Raw genomic sequence first — 19,986 nt, 5'->3', positions numbered from 1 at the left:
ACGAAAGAACTGGAAACGTCACTGTTTTAAGGAAGAAGCTACGCGCGTGACGCCAGCGGAAGTGAGGAGGCGTTTCCGCGTAAACAGCTGACCGGAAGTGCGAGCACAGTTCCGATGGCATCCGACTGAACGCAGATTATCTGTGAGTACAGAGACAGACGAGTGCAGGTATGCGGTTGGCTTGTGGAGTTCCAGTTAATGCTACACACATGTCTTAAACAGCACTGGTCGCTAGCCGTTTGCCGAACTATTTGCCTCTTGTCTCCATCAGCGGCGTGGGGAAGGTTGGGTTCGTCGCACGGCTACGGAGCTGAAATGTCGCTTATAGTTATTTCTTTCAGACGCTCCTGTATTTCAGTACGTCTGCAGTCAGTTGCGTCACTTTTTAGTTCTGTTTCTCAACAACTGGGTATGGTGTGTAACCATTTAATTTCATTTCTGATTTACATATTCGACTGGAGCTGTACTGCGTCCTATAATGTGTTACATCCCCTACATTTAATATTCAAAACACTTCAGACGTAAATATATAGGCAACCTTAAATTTAATGCGTACAATAATGAGATATACAATGGTAATCGATCTGTTGCATCGTTGAGGATGAAATAGAAATGGAAAACTAACGTAAGGCAGACACTTATGTTTTTAATATAGTTTAATACCATTTTACGATCGTAAATTCGCCGATTATTTTTTTGTAAATAATGAATTTCTCGCCGTATGTGACGGGATCACAATCGTAAAAAAAAAATGCTGACAGCGTGGTTTGTTTGTTTTGGATTTTCCATGATTTGATTAGTTGTGAGTTTATTGCAAACGACGGGATATTTTAATAACAGTGTCGAGTACGTGATTTTAACTTTTTATTCTTTCAGCGCCTAGTTTTTCCCATGCTCTGCTGTATGCAGTGCTCAGTTTGTAAATCAGAAGTTGCCTGAACGCGGATGGGTGGGTGCAAGTTTCATAATGCGTGCAAAACACGGGGCGGAAAACGTGCTATGTTTTTTTAAGAATAAACCTTTAAAAAAGCACGTAAAATTGCGTGAGAATTGGACTGTAAATGTGCTATTACTTTTGTTATTTTAGCAAGTGAGCAACCGGAAAATAGTAGCCGGTGTTTTCGTTGCGATCCTGTTAACTGGTGACAAGCGTATTCCGAGTTATCCTTGCACATCCGTCAGGTTACTTAACATTTACCTGCAAGTATATATTTTTTCATGAGGGATGCAATTTCGTAGTTTTAGCCGGCTACATCACCTTTACATCTACATGCATGTTTGTCATATTTTACAAACGTGCGTGAGAAGTCATTTTCTTCATTAGCGTACATCTTTTATTTTATTTATTTTGCTGCGTGAACGTGCTTGTCAACAGGATCACCATTTAAACCATGACACCGGTCTTACGGTTTAAGTGGTGATACTGTAACTGACACGCCAATGTTTACTTATCCTTGCAGATGTGTGGTCATGGTAGATTCGTCAATTTTGGAAAAGCGAAAAAAATGTAAATATTCAGAATTGTCCATGCACATACTTCAGGTTACTTGAAAAATATACTTACAGAGCGATCTTTTTCATTGGCTCTCCAAAACTGACGAGTCTGCTTCGCCTTCTGCAAAAATAAGTGAATGCATGTTGGGTGGATGCGCTTGTCACCAGTTAACAGGATCACCATAACACTGGCACGCAGACAGTCAAAAACAGAGGTCCGGGAATGTTTTCCGCCAGGATCTGGCACAAATTAAACACTGGACGTATGTTCTGTAAATCTGCAATATAGAAATTTGCAGTACTCCACTATGGTTAAACGGATATTGGTAATGTTATTCAGCTGTGTTTGTGTTACTAAATGTAACTGATCCTGGGAATGTGTGACACAGAACTGCCACCACAAGCTTCATGCAACTCATAGCTGAGAGTATTTCACCAGCATGCTAGGGTGGTCTTTTGTCCAAATTGATAAAGGGAAAGCGTCTGTAAATCCCACCCCAAAGTACTGAAGTACCAAAAAAATACCCCAACTGGTTTGTTTCTTTAGATACTGGTTCTTTAAGTACTGATACTCGACTGGAAGTCAATGGAAAAGGGAAAGTACCAAACGTACGGTACCTGCCGTGGTGGACAAGCACCCTTGGTAGTTCTGTTGCTATGGTGTGTTACTTGTATCTGTAATAGTAATAATAGCCTTTAACTTAATTCAGTCAGATTTGTTCCAAAATTCAAGCAAACTTGTTGGTTACTTATGTTTATGGTTAGTATTGACTGTCTCAGTTAGTCTAGTACCTTATCAGACAAAAAAGTGTCTGTGAAAATACCTTGATTTTCTAGAAGTCGTTACAGAAGAATCATAATGGATAGTCATACAATGAGAATTTGTCATTTTTGCAAACTACGGGTTAAGAACTGGGTTTCAGACACGTGTGTGATATTCAGATTGTGCTTAAGAATTTACTAACTGATATTTTCTAGAAACTAATTGGAGTTGCTAAATTGCCCGTAAGTGTGCATGTGTGCGTGAATGGTGTGTGAGTGTGCCCTGCGATGGGCTGGCCCCCCATCCTGGGTTGTTCCCTGCCTCGTGCCCATTGCTTCTGGGATAGGCTCCGGACCCCCCGCGACCCAGTAGGATAAGCGGTTTGGAAAATGGATGGGTGGATGGATATTTTCTAGAAACATTTCCTTGTATGACTATACCTGTCAATTTTGTATGTTTTTAAGGTCTGGATACTTCAGACACAAAGTCACTCTCTGATACTGGATGTTGGCCTAACTGTGCCAAAGATGTATCCTTGCGAGGTTTCTTGCTAAAATGGTCGTCACAGGACTAAAGAGAAAGGCAGCGATATGAATTGCAGTGTTGTCATTGGCTCTGCAGATGGGCGTGGCCGTGCATGCCGCTGCTGTTATTGACGAAAGATGGATGACAAGCTGTGCCTCTGCGAATGGAAAGGGCAGCTGTGGCCGGCAAAGGTGAGGGTTGCTGACAAGCAGCAGGTGCATGCAGTAGAACATGTGACTGTAGTGGATGTAGAGATGGTAACTAACAGGTTTATGGTGCTAACGTGTGGGTGCCTCTCTGGTGCTGGTGCTTTGTGCATTTTGACTATGCGAAATCGCTGAGCATTGTGATACCAGCACAAGTGTGAAATCCCTGACGTGCCACATGTGGCTGTTTACAAAGTTTGGAGGTCTTGGAAATGAATTGTAAATAGATGCAGTTTTCATGTTTCTTAAAGGTGCATCCACATGGAATTCTGTGATTCTGTCCCTTTAAATGTTTTGAATTACTGTGCGTGTTTTGACTGGGCAGTCTATTGATTAGTGAAGATAACAGAACCATGTTATTGCCATCTGAAGGTAAGTCTGTAAGTGGGTATCGTCCAGTTGAGTGCCTCTTGACTGTATGAACAGCACTGTGAAGAAAAGGCCGGACCCTTTAAAGGGGCAGTGCTGAGCTCTCTACCTTCACACAGCTGGGCCTGCACTTGCCATCCAGGCTACCAGTTGGCCATGCCTCAGGAAATGGACTTTACTGCTTGTTCATGTATTTTTTTTCTTTTATTCTTATTTGTTTTGGACTCTGAAATGTTTTTAGCAAAGAGCTTGTTTGTGTTACCGTTGGTTACTGTACTTTAATGGAGTTTGTCCTTTTTTTTTGTAAAAGATTCTAAGATGTGCTGCCCAGAAATCCAGGGGAAAGAATGAAATTGAGATTGAAATTCTGGGTGAAAATGAAAGGTAGGTGTAAAAAAGGGCAGCTCACCCAAAAACAGAAAAGGACACGTTTTTCAGATATGCTATAGTGATATACTCCACTCCTGCCTGGTTTTGGAGATGTCGGCTGTAGAAATGTCAGTCATCTCTCGAATATAATGGAACTTTCGTGAGCATTCTATCTGTGGTGATTAAAGTTCCAGAAATACATCTGAGCAATTCAACATCAGTGTCTCATACCAGAAATCATGATAGTTATTCAAGATAATCTGCAGACTTTGTAGTGAGCAGTTTAATGTAGGAACTATTTTCTCCTGCCAAACACCAGTTGTATCCCTGTGCAGAAGATGCTCTTGGTAACACGACTTGATGTAAACATCAATGATGTCCTCCTTTGCTGAGCTCTACTGTTAGCTGGCTCAATGGTGCAAGGTGAGCTAGAAGTACTGAGTTAATATTAACTAAGTATTGTTACTATTTGTTATTGTTGGTAGCTGGTAGAGAGTAAAATTTAGAGCTCAGCTGAGGAGGACACAGTTGATGTTTACATTTACTCATGTTGTCAGACACACAAGCGCCCCACACATGCTACTTTTCTGGTTATATCCTGGAAGAGGTAAGGCTCCTCAGAGGAACATTCCAGTGTCGGTGAGGGAAAACGACAGCTCAGCAGCCAAACCGGTGTTTAAAAAGGAGATATTGTGGATATGCAAGGTAAAAAAAAACGCTGCTTTCCAGCTTAAAGTCTTAGTTCCAGCTTAAACTGTGCCGAAAACTTGGGCCAACTAAAACTGTAAATACTGTGAGCTTATTTCATGATTTGAAACTGCCATCCAGTAGAACATCCACAGTGCAAGTGCTTACAGTCACAGGTGGCAGCAGTTGCAGTTTAGATTTTCAATCCGACGAAATATAGGGACAAATCACATCCTTTATTGGTTCAAAACGAGACACGGTATGTTTTCCATTACAAGTTGGGTGACAAGTCTGTAAGCAATGTCAAACCCGTGACCTGGAACGAGACGCAAGACAATTAGAGAAAACGGTATCGTGTTGGCTGATGTGAAGAAAAAGGTCGCGATAAATCGTTCTGCCATATCGTATAGCCCTAGCGGGAATGAAATGTAAGAATGTGAAGCACAGCTAAGCTCTGCTTGCAGGTTGTGGGTCCAGCGGAGTAAAACGGTGCCCCTGACAGAGCGGAGGATTGAGACGATCGCTCAGCAGCTGGGTCAGTGTTATTCTTTTACTGGTCTCTCCCTTCCTTCTTCCTTTACCGGAATCTGCCCACTTGCATGTGTCTATATAGAGACTCCATGTCAGCTCCAGTTATTCAGAGCTTCTGTGCACAGATGTTACTTTAGTAAGGCTGAATACATTGTACATTAAAGTACAGGATCCCCCCTAGTTCCCCATGAGTCTTTGATATGGAAAAGAGTAGAGGGAGGTGAGGTGATGCTGTACTGTAGATATCTCTGTGATGAGAAAGGCTTGTGACAGTCATGTCATGTTGTGTCAGGTGACCAAGGTCTTTACATTGATTGGTCCCACCTGGTGCTTCTAACCAAAAAGCATATAATTGGCCAGCTTTTTTTCTGCCAAAATATCTTCATTACTTGCTTTTATTCAGTTTAATTCTATTCAGTTCAATTCAGTTTATTTTTATATAGCACCTTTGAGAACCGAGTTGCCAACAGGTGCTTTACATGGGTTTGTTGTGGTACATTACATCATTAAGACAGAATAATACATAACCAGGGAAAAGGGAAGACAAAGAAATAAAACAAGGAAAACCAGACGACAACAGAGAAGATGAACCAAAAACTCCCAAGTAGGGAGAAACAAATGGGTGGCACACCCATGATGCTACAGTTAAGTCACTTTTCCATAGGACTCAACCAGGACTGTAGCTCATGTCGAGAACCATCCGGAAATGTGGGAAGGAGGGCAGAGAGCATGGGTGGTCAGAACATACATTCACACTTTAATGGACAAGGATAGTAGATAAAAATTACATGTACAGCAGTCCAAGCAGCTGTAGTTATGTTGTGTCATGTGTCAAGTTGTGGGTAAGCTAAACTGATGTAATATGTCTTCAGTCAAGATTTAAAGACTGTGACCGATTTGACCCTGAAGTAGAATGTCCTACCAGGAACTGTCACTTAATTTTTATGTGGAATGACAAGGAAACCTACGTTCCATGATCTGAGTGGATTATGCAGCTTGTAAACTTGAAGTAATTCTGTTAGGTTGGCGAGTGCTAGACTGTTAAATCAGTCCTGAACCTAACAGGAAGCCAGTGCAGGGAACAAAGAGCAGAGGTTATGTGTTTGAACTTCCTGCTCCTGGCGGCAATTTCAGCTGCTACATTTTGAATACGCTGCAAGGTGTTTGTGTGATGTGTGCTCCCAGATAACATTGCAGTACTCTAACCTCAGCACGTCTGCGGGTCCTTGAGCAAGGCCCTTAGCCCCCACCTCCATGGGCGCACCAACAGGTGGTGCACAGGGCCTTGAGCAAGTTGAAGGAGGTGTAAAAAGATCATTTCTTCACGGGGATCAATAAAGTATCTATTATTATTATTATTATTATTATTATTTAATACTACGTTCTCATGTGATTTAATTGAGAGGCTTGTATCTAAGATGACATCTAGGTTACTGGCTGAGTTGCTGAGGGAAAAGTGCAGCTCTCTGTAGTGGAGTGCAGAGATTATAGCAATTCCTATCTGCAGATTTGAACTTTGGTTCAGCCCATCCCTGTCCTGCTCTGTCTAATCCTGAGGTATCACTTGATTCTGCCCATTGTCCATACAAAGGTGATTGCCCAGACTTTATTTTAATTAGGTGATTAATTATTTTTATGGCATTTGCATAATTTGCATAATTTATTTAACTTCATATAACGAAACTGTTGCAGATTTTTCTGTTGCAGAACTTCATTCTCATCAGTGACACGTTTCCATGTCCTCTGATATTTCAACACCTAGGTTTCCTTTTCTCTTGCTGCAGATGCCATATGTGTTCACCAGAGACCAAACTCATGTTAGCTGTTGGGGAATTCATCTGTGCTGATTTGCATATCTTTGTGTCCTGTATTATGGGTTCAGCCAATAGAAATGTCTGGTTCAGTTTCATGACCGCTGAGACTGCAGCAGTTTTCCCACAGCAAAGCTGAAGCTCTTTCAGGTTTCAGGTTAGATAAGATCCCCTTCAGCACATTTTGAAGTGGCTGGTTCTCTGTGACACGCTGTAGGACGCCGTGCTGCCAGAGATCCGACGGATGAGCTGAAGTACCGCAAGGCTCTGCGCTTGGCCCTGAACATTTTTGCCAAACGCGATGGTCATTGTTCTCCTGAGAAGGAGCCACTCCAGCTGTCTTCGTCGCTTTGTGCCGTTTCTGCTCAGCCGCCAGAGTGGGAGGGTCCAATTGGTGCTGGCCAGCCGGTGGCTTGCTCTTCGCCCTTGCAACCCGCGCCTGTCCCAGCAAAGGCCACAGGGAAACGCAGCAGGAGTGGCTGGTTGGACCCGCGTTGTTTACAGCTGCAATCTGATCATGAAACCGAACTGGCGCCACCATCGGATCCCCAGCCGCTACCAGAAAAAAGGCCAAGATGTGAGGGGATTTTCAGAGAGTCCTGCACAGCCTCCGGGAGCATGTCTGCTGAAAATGGCCACGTGGCTCGTTGTGGCCCTGCAGTGCGAGCTGGCAGAGGGAGGCGGACGAGGGAGCAGAGCAGGATGAGTGTGGGAGGCAGGGACAGCGAGCGGGACAGAAGGCAACATGGCGATGGTGAGGACGTGACACGGACTGCTGTTATGGCGTCGCTGAAGGGCCAGGCTGGGGTCAGAGGCGGGGTGATTGTACCCAAAACACACGCTAGAAGGTACAGGACCTCTGGGAGAAGAGGAACCATGCCCAGGGACCTGTACCTGGCTCCGGCCCGGGGCATACTGGGAAACGAGCTTCTGGATAAGGCTCCCCGACCTGTCCTCGGTTCTCAGGAGACCGTATCCGAGTGTCTGGGTCCCCATCCACCCATTCTGGCTGCCCCTACTCTCCAAGCAGGGTCTGCCTCTGGCTTGCCTGAGCTGGACACTCAGTGGAGAGCAGGGACCCGGGGATGTCGGCGCACCAGATCAGCCGGTGAGGAGCGACAGGTACGGTCCAAAAGCCTCAGTGATAATTAAATTATCCTCCTGGTGCTGGCTGAGCCCTTTCTGGTGATCCTCTTGTTTTGTTTTAGTGCCTCGGGCTTTGCTCCAAAGTGGTGGTGGGCGGAGACAAAGCCAGGCCTGAGGGTACGCCGCGAAAGGCAGCTGCAAAGATGGCGGCTGGAGACAAAGCCAGGCCTGGGGGTACGCCGCGAAAGGCAGCTGCAAAGATGGCGGCTGGAGACAAAGCCAGGCCTGGGGGTACGCCGCGAAAGGCAGCTGCAAAGATGGCGGCTGGAGACAAAGCCAGGCCTGGGGGTACGCCGCGAAAGGCAGCTGCAAAGATGGCGGCTGGAGACAAAGCCAGGCCTGGGGGTACGCCGCAAAAGGCAGCTGAGAAGGTGGCAGGTGGAGTCAACAACAGGCCTAGGGGCAGGCCACAAAAGGCAGTGGCTGGAGACAAAGCTAGGCCTGGCGGCAGGCCACGAAAGGCAGCTGCAGGGATGGCGGCTGGAGACAAAGCCCGGCTCAAGGGCAGGCCGCGAAAGGCAGTGGCGGTGGCAGCAGTTGGAGACAAAGCTAGGTCCAGGGGCAGGCCGCGAAAGGCAGCTGAGGAGCTGGCGGCTGGAGATAAAGCCAGGCCCGGGGGCAGGCCGCAAAAGGCAGCTGCGGAGCTGGCGGCTGGAGACAAAGCCAGGCCTAGGGGCAGGCCGCAAAAGGCAGCTGAGGAGCTGGCGGCTGGAGACAAAGCCAGGCCTGGGGGCAGGCCGCAAAAGGCAGCTGAGGAGCTGGCGGCTGGAGACAAAGCCAGGCCTGGGGGCAGGCCGCAAAAGGCAGCTGAGGAGCTGGCGGCTGGAGACAAAGCCAGGCCCGGGGGCAGGCCGCAAAAGGCAGCTGAGGAGCTGGCGGCTGGAGACAAAGCCAGGCCTAGGGGCAGGCCGCAAAAGGCAGCTGAGGAGCTGGCGGCTGGAGAAAAAGCCAGGCCTGGGGGCAGGCCGCAAAAGGCAGCTGAGGAGCTGGCGGCTGGAGACAAAGCCAGGCCCGGGGGCAGGCCGCAAAAGGCAGCTGAGGAGCTGGCGGCTGGAGAAAAAGCCAGGCCTGGGGGCAGGCCGCAAAAGGCAGCTGAGGAGCTGGCGGCTGGAGACAAAGCCAGGCCTGGGGGCAGGCCGCGAAAGGCAGCTGTGGAGGTGGCAGCCATGAACCCAGGAGGAGAAGAGACGGCTTTGCCCAGTCTGGACACTCTTCCAACGATAAGGAGGGTACAGCTGGACAGTGGCTCTGCAGAGCCTCTAGAGGGCGCTGTGGGCTCTCCAACACCCTCACACAGCGAGGGGCTTGCAGGTATGACAGTTGGAACACATTTTTCACGAATTTAGCACCATAGAAATTAGGCATGTAACGATGAATCGCGAATCGGTTAAAAATCGATGTAAATGTATGACGATTTAAACCGTCTGATGTGGAAAATGAATTGCTATTTTAGGAGAACTTCACGGTACTTTAACATGTCTGTCATTCGCACTTTACATTTGACTTTTACGGCAGTGAAATTCCGTCGGGCCTCAGTAGTTGTGTGTCACCCTGCAGGTGAGACCTCGTGGATCTCTGACCTGTCTATTGAGCTGAGTCTGCAGGAGGATCCCAGCCCCCTGAAATCCTCCCTGTTACAGGATGAAGGGGACGAGCAGGAGGATGAGGAGCTGCCCAGCTTTCTGCTGCAGACAGATAAAAGTATGTATAGCATTAAGTGTAATATGCAGGCATTCAAGCTGATTAAAATTACGTACAAAAGTGCTTTACCTTGATACAAATATGTAGTTCTGTTAACATATAATAATACCTTAAATGCTTTCTTCCAGAATCGAGTGCCATCAAAGAGGGAAACTGTGTCTGGTGCAAATACAGATCTTATCCCTACTGGCCAGCTGTAGTAAGTGCCGCATGTCTGTCTGTCTGTCTGTCTGTCTGTCTGTCTGTCTGTCTGTCCTACAGACGTCCATCCTCTAGCCGCTTATCCCAGTCAGGAGACGTGCCGCATGTCTGTCTGTCTTACAGCTGTCCATGTGTTATTGGATGAATGGAGCATGAGTGTTAACCTGGTTACTGAATGAATGGATCGCTCAGGGCGTGAGAGGTAACCAGGTTACTGAATGAATGGATCGCTCAGGGCGTGAGAGGTAACCAGGTTACTGGATGAATGGATCGCTCAGGGCGTGAGAGGTAACCAGGTTACTGGATGAATGGATCACTCAGGGTGTGAGAGGTAACCTGGTTACTGAATGAATGGATCGCTCAGGGTGTGAGAGGTAACCAGGTTACTGGATGAATGGATCGCTCAGGGTGTGAGAGGTAACCTGGTTACTGAATGAATGGATCGCTCAGGGCGTGAGAGGTAACCAGGTTACTGAAGGAATGGATCGCTCAGGGCGTGAGAGGTAGCCAGGTTACTGAATGAATGGATCGCTCAGGGCGTGAGAGGTAACCAGGTTACTGGATGAATGGATCCCTCAGAGTGTGAGAGGTAACCTGGTTACTGAATGAATGGATCGCTCAGGGCGTGAGAGGTAACCTGGTTACTGAATGAATGGATCGCTCAGGGCGTGAGAGGTAACCTGGTTACTGAATGAATGGATCGCTCAGGGCGTGAGAGGTAACCAGGTTACTGAATGAATGGATCGCTCAGAGTGTGAGAGGTAACCAGGTTACTGGATGAATGGATCACTCAGGGCGTGAGAGGTAACCTGGTTACTGAATGAATGGATCGCTCAGGGCGTGAGAGGTAACCAGGTTACTGAAGGAATGGATCGCTCAGGGCGTGAGAGGTAACCAGGTTACTGAAGGAATGGATCGCTCGGGGCGTGAGAGGTAACCTGGTTACTGGATGAATGGATCACTCAGGGCGTGAGAGGTAACCAGGTTACTGGATGAATGGATCGCTCAGGGTGTGAGAGGTAACCAGGTTACTGGATGAATGGATCACTCAGGGCGTGAGAGGTAACCTGGTTACTGAATGAATGGATCGCTCAGGGTGTGAGAGGTAACCAGGTTACTGAAGGAATGGATCGCTCAGGGTGTGAGAGGTAACCAGGTTACTGGATGAATGGGTTGCTTGGGATGCGATTGGTAACCAGTTTTCTAGATGAATGTGCTCAGCCCAGAGTGTGGTGATGGCATTTTCCAGAAAACCTCAAATGAAATAATGAATAATTTTCCTCTAGCATGGCTTCCAATGCCCGTGGAGATCCAGACAGAGAGTCTGCAGAGCTTGGCTTTTAGAACCAGATGGCAGTGTTCCTCAGTGTTGAGGACGTGGCGTCTGCTTCGGCTGACCGTGAAGGTTACTCTGAGCTGTCTGTGCTTACATGATACCCCTTTGCCTAACAGGTGAAAGCTGTCAACCGCAAGAAGAAAAAAGCCAGCATAATCTTCATCGACCCACTACTGTTTGAGACCCAGAGGGGGTGAGTGCCTGGCAGGTTCACCACAAACAACATGCCCATGTTGAAGTTGTGTGGCCAAAATGAGGCCTGGCAGGTTTTCCGTCATTGCTGTCTTTTTGTTCTCAAATAAATTCTTAGGACTAAAAATGGAATTTCTGTGCATTGTAAGAAGTTATGCTTTTTTCTCATTTTTCTTTAGCTTAAGTGTAGGCATGAGAAGTATTAAGCCTTTTGACTGTGAACTAAAAGATCAGTTGGAGGTGAGCGGTGTTTTTTGTCTTTTTGTTTGAATCGGTAATGTTAGATGTATAACACCAGTTTTTAAGTGCTTGTGAGTACACTTACAGTTATTTAAATATATTTAAACTAAGCTTGGGCAGTAATGTGGTATAGGTATTTTGGGCATACCTCAGTATTTTGGACATACCACGGTATTTTGGGGCATACCTCAGTATTTTGGGCATACCATGGTATTTTGGGGCATACCTCAGTATTTTGGGCATACCACGGTATTTTGGGGCATACCTCAGTATTTTGGGCATACCACGGTATTTTGGGGCATACCTCAGTATTTTGAGCATACCACGGTATTTTGGGGCATACCTCAGTATTTTGAGCATACCACGGTATTTTGGGGCATACCTCAGTATTTTTGTTTGGCAGATTCATTGTGGGGACCCACCCGCGTGGCGACATTTTTCATGGGGATCCCAAAATGCTGGAATAGCATCGCTTTTGAAAATGCCATCAACATACCGTATACCACGGTATAATGTGTAGACTGTACAATGGTATGAAATGATCCTGCCCAAGCCTAATATAAACTTGCAAAATCTGTAACCAGCTCAATATTAAATGTGTATGGTTAAATATTGTACAGTTTTAAAAGGTAATGTTTACAAACTTAGCACGTGTAAATCTGTTCAAATCAAGAGTGCTTCTTAAATCACCTTCATAGGCTGAAGCCAAAGCGGAATACAGAGCCGTTATCAGCTGGTGTCTGGAGCTGATTCAGGACTATCGCTTTCGCATAGGTAGGTGCGGGTGAAGCCGCCTTTCTGCGGATTTTCGTTAGTGACTGTTGTAAGGGTGCAGCTGACTGCTTGACTTGTTTTTGGTTCTTTTTTTTTTTCTTTATATTCATGTATTGCTGACTTTCAGTTTCAGTTCTTGCTGCCTGATGTAAATCTTCTGCACTCCCTTTGCAGCTTGTGGCTCATTTTCAGGTTCTTTTATGGAGTACTTTGCAGATGACATCAGTAAGTGGCAAAATACTTGTTTTATATACCAACCGTTTTATTTAATCATAAGATCAAGAGCATTTGGGTAAAAGCCAACCTAGGTGATGGAGAAACCTCATCCAGTGCGAGCCAACGTTGTGCCGCTAACGTCTCTCCTGTGGCATTCACCAGGCTGCCCCGTTAGGAGGATGTACGCACAGGGGGCCTCTGACGTGGCCTTCCCGAGCAAGCAGATCATGGAAGAGCAAGGCGATCTGCTGGACAACGGGAGTGAGGACGGCACCATGGATCTCCAAAGCGATCACCTTTTCAAGAAACTCCTGCCTGACCGCTCCAAGGCAGCACGCAACCTAGCCAATGAGAAGCTGGTGCAGTTCATTGTGGAGAAGCGTGCTGTGGAGAAACACCTTCAGGTTTGTCAGATGGTGCAGAGCAGGGATGGGCTGCCTTTGGAGGGAAAGCATCTACTGATGGTAACACATGGTCCCTCTTAGGCCATCATCAGTGGTCAGGCAACATCAAAGTGGCTGATGGCCTTGCTGAAAACAAGCAGAACCGTGGACCTATACAAGACCTACTTGGAGGATGAGGACCAGGTTGACCAGGTCTACAGATACCTGCAAGATGTGTACAAAAATGCGTCCCAGACTGCCCCCTGTCTTGCGAAGGTGGACAGTGTGCGGTTGATCCTAGATGTCCTCTTCCCAGAGGTTAGCATGAAATGAAAGGTTCTGCTTAGGATGTAGCAGAACCTGCAGTTGCTTCATGGTATTTGGCGAAGCTTTTCTTCCTTGCATCCACGGTTTTGTTGGTGATCGTCACTGAGGGGTGTTTCTGTGTGTGGAGCTGGCATGTTTGTGTGAGTTTTGCACAGTCCAGCGGGTGGACTGGCACCTCTAAGACGACCTGAGCATTGGGCATCCTGCCAGAGGAGTACTCTGCCTTGTGCCTCCCGGGATTGTCTTCAGACATTCAGACATGGGTGGATGGATGGATCTCTCGCATGTGCTTTAGTGGCGCCCTCCATAGAAAGATACAAGCCATCTTATAGTCCCAGGTTCATTGTGCTGTATTTCGAAATACACGCTTTTTAATGCCTACACCTCAATTCTGTGATTTGTTTTGATGTTTTATAAGTTTCCTTTATACATGTGAATATAAGCATAAGCAGCTGTTCACCTGATCGTGTTGGTTTGTCGTCTTCTTTTGTAGGCTGTGGTCCATGCGATTGCGGGAGTTTTCAAGATATCTCTGGAAAAAGCGGAAGACAAGTATCTAAAGGGACCTTCTCTGAGTGAAAGGTTAGACTTTGTCCTGCTGTATGTGTGAGGATTTCTAGGCAAAGCTACTTGATTTCACTTAATGTATTTCAGTTAACATAAGTTTACTCGGTTAACTGGATTTTGATAAACATAAATTAAGTTTCTAATTAATTAGGTGAGAGATGTTGAAGAGATGTAAATATTCTGTCTGCTGCCCTTTCAGAGAAAGAGAAGCTTTTGACAGGGACATAGAGGAGCAGATGACAACACAGTCAGTCAGTCAGTGCCCTGCGTGATGAGGATTGAGAGGAAAATACTGCTTTCGGTTTTTGCGGTTATTCAGTGGGACCTCTCAGAATAACTCTAAATAGGAACCATAATGCCGCTTTCTTTTGGACTGCTCAACAAAACATTTATTCTGTGTAATAATTTTTGTTTTGATACAGGATTTGCTGTAAGAATTTGTTTTTCTTCAAAATATGAAACAAGCTGATGTATTCTGAATGTGTAAAAAGCTTTTGGTTTGTAATAATCATGAACCACAAGTCACTGTTTTGTGATGTGTGTGTGTGTGTATATGTATATATATGTGTGTGTGTATGTGTATGTATAATATATATATATATATATATATATATATATATATATATATATATATATATATATATATATATATATATATATATATATATATATATATATAATATGTGTGTGTGTATGTGTGTTAGTCTAATTTGCAAGGCTTATGCATTTTACACATTGTTTAACCAATTCATATGGTTTGATTGTTGCTAGAAAATTATGGGTAAACTGTCTCCCATGTGATATGTGTGAGGACCCAGAGATGCTCAGTTGCACATTTCTCTGCTTTAAAACTACTCAAAGCAGTTAATGTGTATGATAGGCCAACATTACCTTCAGTGCTTGGTTAAATGATTAAGTGCAATGATTAAACCAGGCACGCTGGAAAGGACCTTATTAAAAGCCTGAATTGTAAAGCTGCTGAATCGGCTGTGAATGTCTGGACTTTAATTCCTCCCTTTTGTATGTTTGAGGATACAGCATTCAGCTATGTGCCAATTTACCTTCAGTTTAATAAGGTAAACATGGATTCATTTCTGCAATCCACAGGTCATTGTTTTTCCCGTTTTGCTGCAGATTTTGCCCATTTACAGGCGTGATTACGACTGACACGTTAATCATGTTACTGAATCCTGAAAGAGTACTTTGTTTTATTTCTTATTAATTTTGTGTATATGACTCCAAAAGCCTGTAAGTAGTGTAAGGGTGGATGATTAAGTGTTTTTAAGTTGGCATTTATGAACTTATCACGTGCCTTATTTTACTAATTGCCTTTGCTTTTCTCTTGATTAGAATCTTTCATTTGGCATTGAAACACCATGTATGTATATAAGAAACAATAAAATATTCTTACACTATAAGTTTTAAAAGATTTTTTTGTCATTGAAGTTGAACCACTTGGGTGTGAATCTCTACTTTTAATGAAGGTAACATTTAATTGCCTATTTTATGCATTAATGGAAAGTCATTTGTCATTCAGCCAAATTATGCAGCTGAATTATTCGCTGACAGAACCTTGCTCTATAGGCTGCAGCCCAGCCTTCAGCAAGCAAGGCTGTGGTCCACGCAGCCTGTTTTATTAATCATTGTTGCCATAAATTGTGACAGAATGGATTAACTGTAGGGGCAGAATGTCTGTAGGCATCCCCGTGAGAAAACAAGCCCTAAAGTAGCCGCACAACATATCTGTGAATATCTTTCCCAGGGTAACTGCTTAAAAATAATTAAAATCTTTAAATCTTTATGACAAGTGTAAATACACTCATCCCAATGTGCAAATCAGCTGTACTACATCAACAAAGGGCTTATTTTAAGGACTCGGTGACCCAGAACGCATCGCGGCAGTCGGGTTCGTGACGACACCGCGCGCGTCTTCCCCGCTCGAAGTCGAAGTCGAAGCCAACATGGCGGCGCCCATGGAGGTCGTGGTTTGTGCAGATTCTGCCAGCCAGCTGTGGAACTGTGCGGTGTTTGAGTTGCACTCTGGTACCAACCTTTTGTCTTATAGGGGTGGTAACTCCTCACCCCGGTCCTTGACCCTCCTCAACGGTGAATTTATTCTGGGAGCTCAGCTTGGCAAGAACTTTATTAACGTGTGGGAGATACAAAGAAAGGTACTTAACTCTGTATACCTTGAACGGGGAACTACGTGCATGGAGTATATCGTCTCTTCTCATTAATGCAGTTTCCCCACCAGAAATTAAAATGAATAACTAGCTAAAATATCTAGGAACGGAGTTAGCTCAGTAACACCAGTGTTTCTTTTTTCTCCGTTTTTTATTTAACCAAATTAATGTGCTTTCAGCCCGTTGTTCGATTTTTTTCTTGTTGTCCGTAATTCATTTTAGTTGCGAAATGTCTGTGAAATAACGGCATGTTATGTGTTGTCCAGGAAAGATTTTTGATTCTTTCGGTCATGCTTTACATATGAAAAGGACCGGATTCGGCTATATTTTGAATTGAATGAATTTTCAAATTGCAACAGTCACAGAAAATTATGTTTAAATGATTATGTTGGTGTAAAAGTATGACATTATGGCTGTCACAGTGTGTCAACTTAGCCATTTCAAAATATCTAATACAGTATTTGCAGCAACCGTATTTTTTCACTCGACCACTACCCCACCTGGTTTGGCTAATAAAGTTAATTTATTGAGCTGGCAGAATAATTTAACAAAAACGTAGAATACTTGAGGTGCCCCCTAAGGAGAGGTTTGGGAACCAAAGCGAAGGTTAAGTGGCCACCTAACAAGTTATCAGTCAGTTTGTGGAGATCTGAAGAAATTCTTGTTAATTTGTATTTTTTTGCCATTAATTTGCATGTGGTATAATGTAAAATAGTTTTCTTTCTGAGCAAATATGCACATACTACCAAGATAAATAGCCGTAATCATTTTCTTGAACTACCTAAGATTATTGCACAATGCTGTATTTTACAACTCTTTTACACATTTAATGTATAGTCTTACCAAGCACGTCTATGTGCTAAACCATGCTTTAGATGTTATATATGTTACATAACTCTTCTAAAATATTTTATGTACAGCTTACAACTAATTATTTGAAGATATTGCTGTATAAACTGTAAACAAAGTCTTCTATATGATTCACAGGACCAACTACAGCAAAAAATTGTATGTCCTGGCATCGTGACATGCCTGACTGCTTCACCCAATGGCCTGTACCTGTTGGCGGGGATTGCTGAAGCCATTTACGTGTGGGAGGTAGGCTCAGTGAAAAATGCCTGTTTCATCTGTATCAGAAACGGAACATTACAGTGATGCAAACTGTTGCCAGGGGTGAACTGATTTCTCTGTGGTCTCTAGGCTGACATGGGCAGGGGTTCCATACGTGGGCCGGTTAAGCTATTTTAAGGAGCTGATCGTCCGACTGATCGTGAGGAGAGAGGGGTATCGCGCCGGTGATATTTAAGACATTTAATGGTTCACTCTTTTGCTAAGGTTAGCCTTTTAATTTTGCTGTCTCCACATCTGCTCATAGTTTATCTATCACTTTAGCGGGATGGTATCAAAGACACAAAGACATGTGAGATGTAATGGTAGGTTTGTATCTCCGAGCCGTTTGCTTCTTCTGTTAGATTATCTTACGCCGGTTCTCTTGGCTGTGAAACACCAGCAACCTCTGGTGTTAAAGGAGAGCTGGGCTGCGTGAAGTCTCAAAGTGGAATAGTCCATTACAGCCGGGATGGGGGGCAACTTCGTCTACCTTGAAAACCGTTGCTAAAAATGCGAATGTCTTTTTGCTATCATTTAAATGATCATATTATGTTCTACCCTTAAATGTAACTTCTGAGTAGTTTTCATGGTGCCCCTAGTTTTCGGGGGTGCAAGCGGTTGCCTAATGTACTTAATGGGAAATTTCGTCTGGCTCTGATTGTGGCATCCATCCATCCATCCATACACCTTCAAACCATTACTGGGTCATGGGGGTTGAGATTATCTCAGGCAGCATAAGTCACAAGGCACCCTGCATTAGAGGCATAATTGTGCCAGAAAATTACTCATTTTTAATTTATCTGACAATATCAATTCTTCTGTAGATGCAAGAGTGCTTATGATTGGCTTTCTAAAATGAATGAATAAATTATGGCTTGTCTGTCTGTCCTCAGGCGTCACCTGTAATGTTCGGTGGGTTATGGTGCCAGTCCTGCATTGTTCTCTGCGCTTTTCAGGTTTCCTCGGGCAACTTGCTGGCCATCTTGACCCGGCATTACCAGGACTTGACCTGCCTCCGCTTCACCGATGACAGCAGCCACTTTATCTCCGGGGGCAAAGACAGCCTGGCTCTGGTGTGGAGCATTACAAAGTAAGCAAGCTGTGTAACAGCATCACTTCATAAAGAAGCCACCTAATTCAAGTAATCAGTGGCCCTGTCTGTATCTCTGTTGCCTCACACCTACTTATTCCCTGACCACCATAAGCATTTGCTGGATGGATGGATGAATGCATGGATAGATATATAATTTATAGTGTTAGAAGGAGGTGACATGGTGCCTACAGCACAGAAACAATCTGCCTCCAGCCACAAACCAGCGGCACATGAGCTGTTGGATGCAGTTCTGGTCTTACTTCTGTTTGCAGAAACCTCAGAAGTGCTTAAGGATCCAGGTCATCCTTCCTAATTAATGTTAATGAGACAGCTTCACGTCTTGAAGGTTGTGGGTTCGATTCCTACACCTGGGTCTGTGTGTGTTTCAATGTTGTGCCATGTTAAAATGGGTGTTCTTCCATAGTTAAGTGACATGCGGTTAGGTGAACTGATATAACTAGATTGTCTGTAGTGTGATTTTGCATGGATAAGTGTGACCTCACTGTTAATGAAAGTTTGGTGGATGAATTTGAAGTTAAATTAGTAACCTTTTAGATTGCTTTTTGGCTGCTTTTGGTTTGGGGTTTTGGTCCTCATTGACAGATTTACATAACAATTTATGTTCAATTATAAACTTCACACAGTTAATTGCTGTTTGTACAGAATGTTAATGTGTTTTAATTATGTTTTGCCAAAACTGGCAAGGTGCCCCTTTCTCATCTTGCCAGTAGGTGGCAGTGTTACTTAGTGTTTCGGGAGTAAAGCAAAGAGCGAATGTTTTGGAGTGGAGTGTCAATTTTCAGCTGTGGGAAAAGCGAGGATTTTCAGCGGCTGCTGAAGCTTTATCTCTGTCCACACCGACGTGCCGGTACCTGGGTCTCTCCCGCCTGTGCTCCGGGACAGACAGGACGGGCCTGCAAAGCTGCTCTTCAGACAGCCTGGAGCCCTTTCTCCTGCCTGCAGGAAGCTGCACAGAGTGTGTTACTGCCATGGCTCTTCCATTTTTCATTTATTTTCTTTGGCAGTGCCGTAGTGCTGCTAAAGCCTGCCAGGATGTCGGAGCAGCTTGTCTGCTCTGCTAGAAATGACATTGAGGTGTGTTTTTTTATTATTTTTATTTTTTTGCAAAGGCAGAAAGGCTCTTTTTGTGGAAGCTTTTAGATGTTGCATTGGCTACAGTAGAAATGCTGGTGTGGTGTGCCTGTGTGTGCATTCATCTACCATAACACCCTGTCCGAGGGCGGGGCCATGGTCCTGAGTCAGTGGTGGGGTGCTGGTGTTCCAGCACCTGCTTATCTTAGTGCAGAGCAGTTAATCTTTACCTGTTATCACGGTTTAATAGCTTATATAGCTCAGTAAACTGGATGTCCTTATGTCACTGGTTGTTATGCTGCACACGGTGCTAGAACACTGAGTGCGGAGCAAATCGCCCCCAGCGATAATGTGGAAAGTCAGGAAAGTCTTAATGGTGCAGAATCGATGTGGGTGGAAAGTGAAATGGCAACATCATGTTTCTTTGGAAAGGAGTGCAAGCAGTTTCATTCAAAGATGGATGAAGTTGTGTGTGAAACTTCAGTTAGCTGTTCTGTGGCATGGTCATGTGACCAAATCACACACAGAATGTAAGGAGAGCGAAGCCTGTGCTGTGTGCTGCTGCTGCTGTGGTTATCCCTGTATCCCCATCCTTCCAGCATCATGGGTTTGATGTGTGTGTGTGTGTGTGTGTGTGTGTCTAATGTATTGTTTCCTGTCCAGAGGATAA

The 19,986-nt window shown here is 44.7% G+C and overlaps 2 protein-coding genes across 2 annotated transcripts in view; both read left to right on the top strand.

Moving 5' to 3' along the window:
• The first annotated feature begins 665 nt into the window (after window positions 1–665).
• On the top strand, window positions 666–14,393 carry si:dkey-127k13.1 (PWWP domain-containing DNA repair factor 3A). The gene is made up of 16 exons (XM_048977646.1): window positions 666–2,154; window positions 2,879–2,973; window positions 3,668–3,741; window positions 4,878–4,948; window positions 6,973–7,877; window positions 7,964–9,212; window positions 9,459–9,602; window positions 9,731–9,936; window positions 11,256–11,332; window positions 11,511–11,571; window positions 12,270–12,345; window positions 12,520–12,570; window positions 12,724–12,965; window positions 13,047–13,262; window positions 13,765–13,853; window positions 14,038–14,393. Exons 2-16 carry the CDS (start codon window positions 2,920–2,922, stop codon window positions 14,108–14,110), a joined length of 3,588 nt encoding a protein of 1,195 aa, XP_048833603.1. The 5' UTR covers window positions 666–2,154; window positions 2,879–2,919; the 3' UTR covers window positions 14,111–14,393.
• Window positions 14,394–15,752: 1,359 nt separating this feature from the next.
• The window catches only part of wdr18 (WD repeat domain 18), a 61,073-nt gene continuing 56,839 nt past the window's right edge, over window positions 15,753–19,986 (top strand). The window contains exons 1-3 of the mRNA XM_048975801.1: window positions 15,753–16,009; window positions 17,009–17,119; window positions 18,088–18,221. Coding sequence (XP_048831758.1) covers window positions 15,800–16,009; window positions 17,009–17,119; window positions 18,088–18,221 — 455 coding nt within the window. The 5' untranslated portion in view covers window positions 15,753–15,799. The remainder of the gene's footprint in view (window positions 16,010–17,008; window positions 17,120–18,087; window positions 18,222–19,986) is intronic.

Source organism: Brienomyrus brachyistius, chromosome 15 (assembly GCF_023856365.1).
Source record: "Brienomyrus brachyistius isolate T26 chromosome 15, BBRACH_0.4, whole genome shotgun sequence".
In the NCBI taxonomy this organism is placed as follows: domain Eukaryota; kingdom Metazoa; phylum Chordata; class Actinopteri; order Osteoglossiformes; family Mormyridae; genus Brienomyrus; species Brienomyrus brachyistius.
The sequence above is the reverse complement of the archived record's forward strand: the minus strand, read 5'-3'. Positions and strand labels throughout refer to the sequence as shown.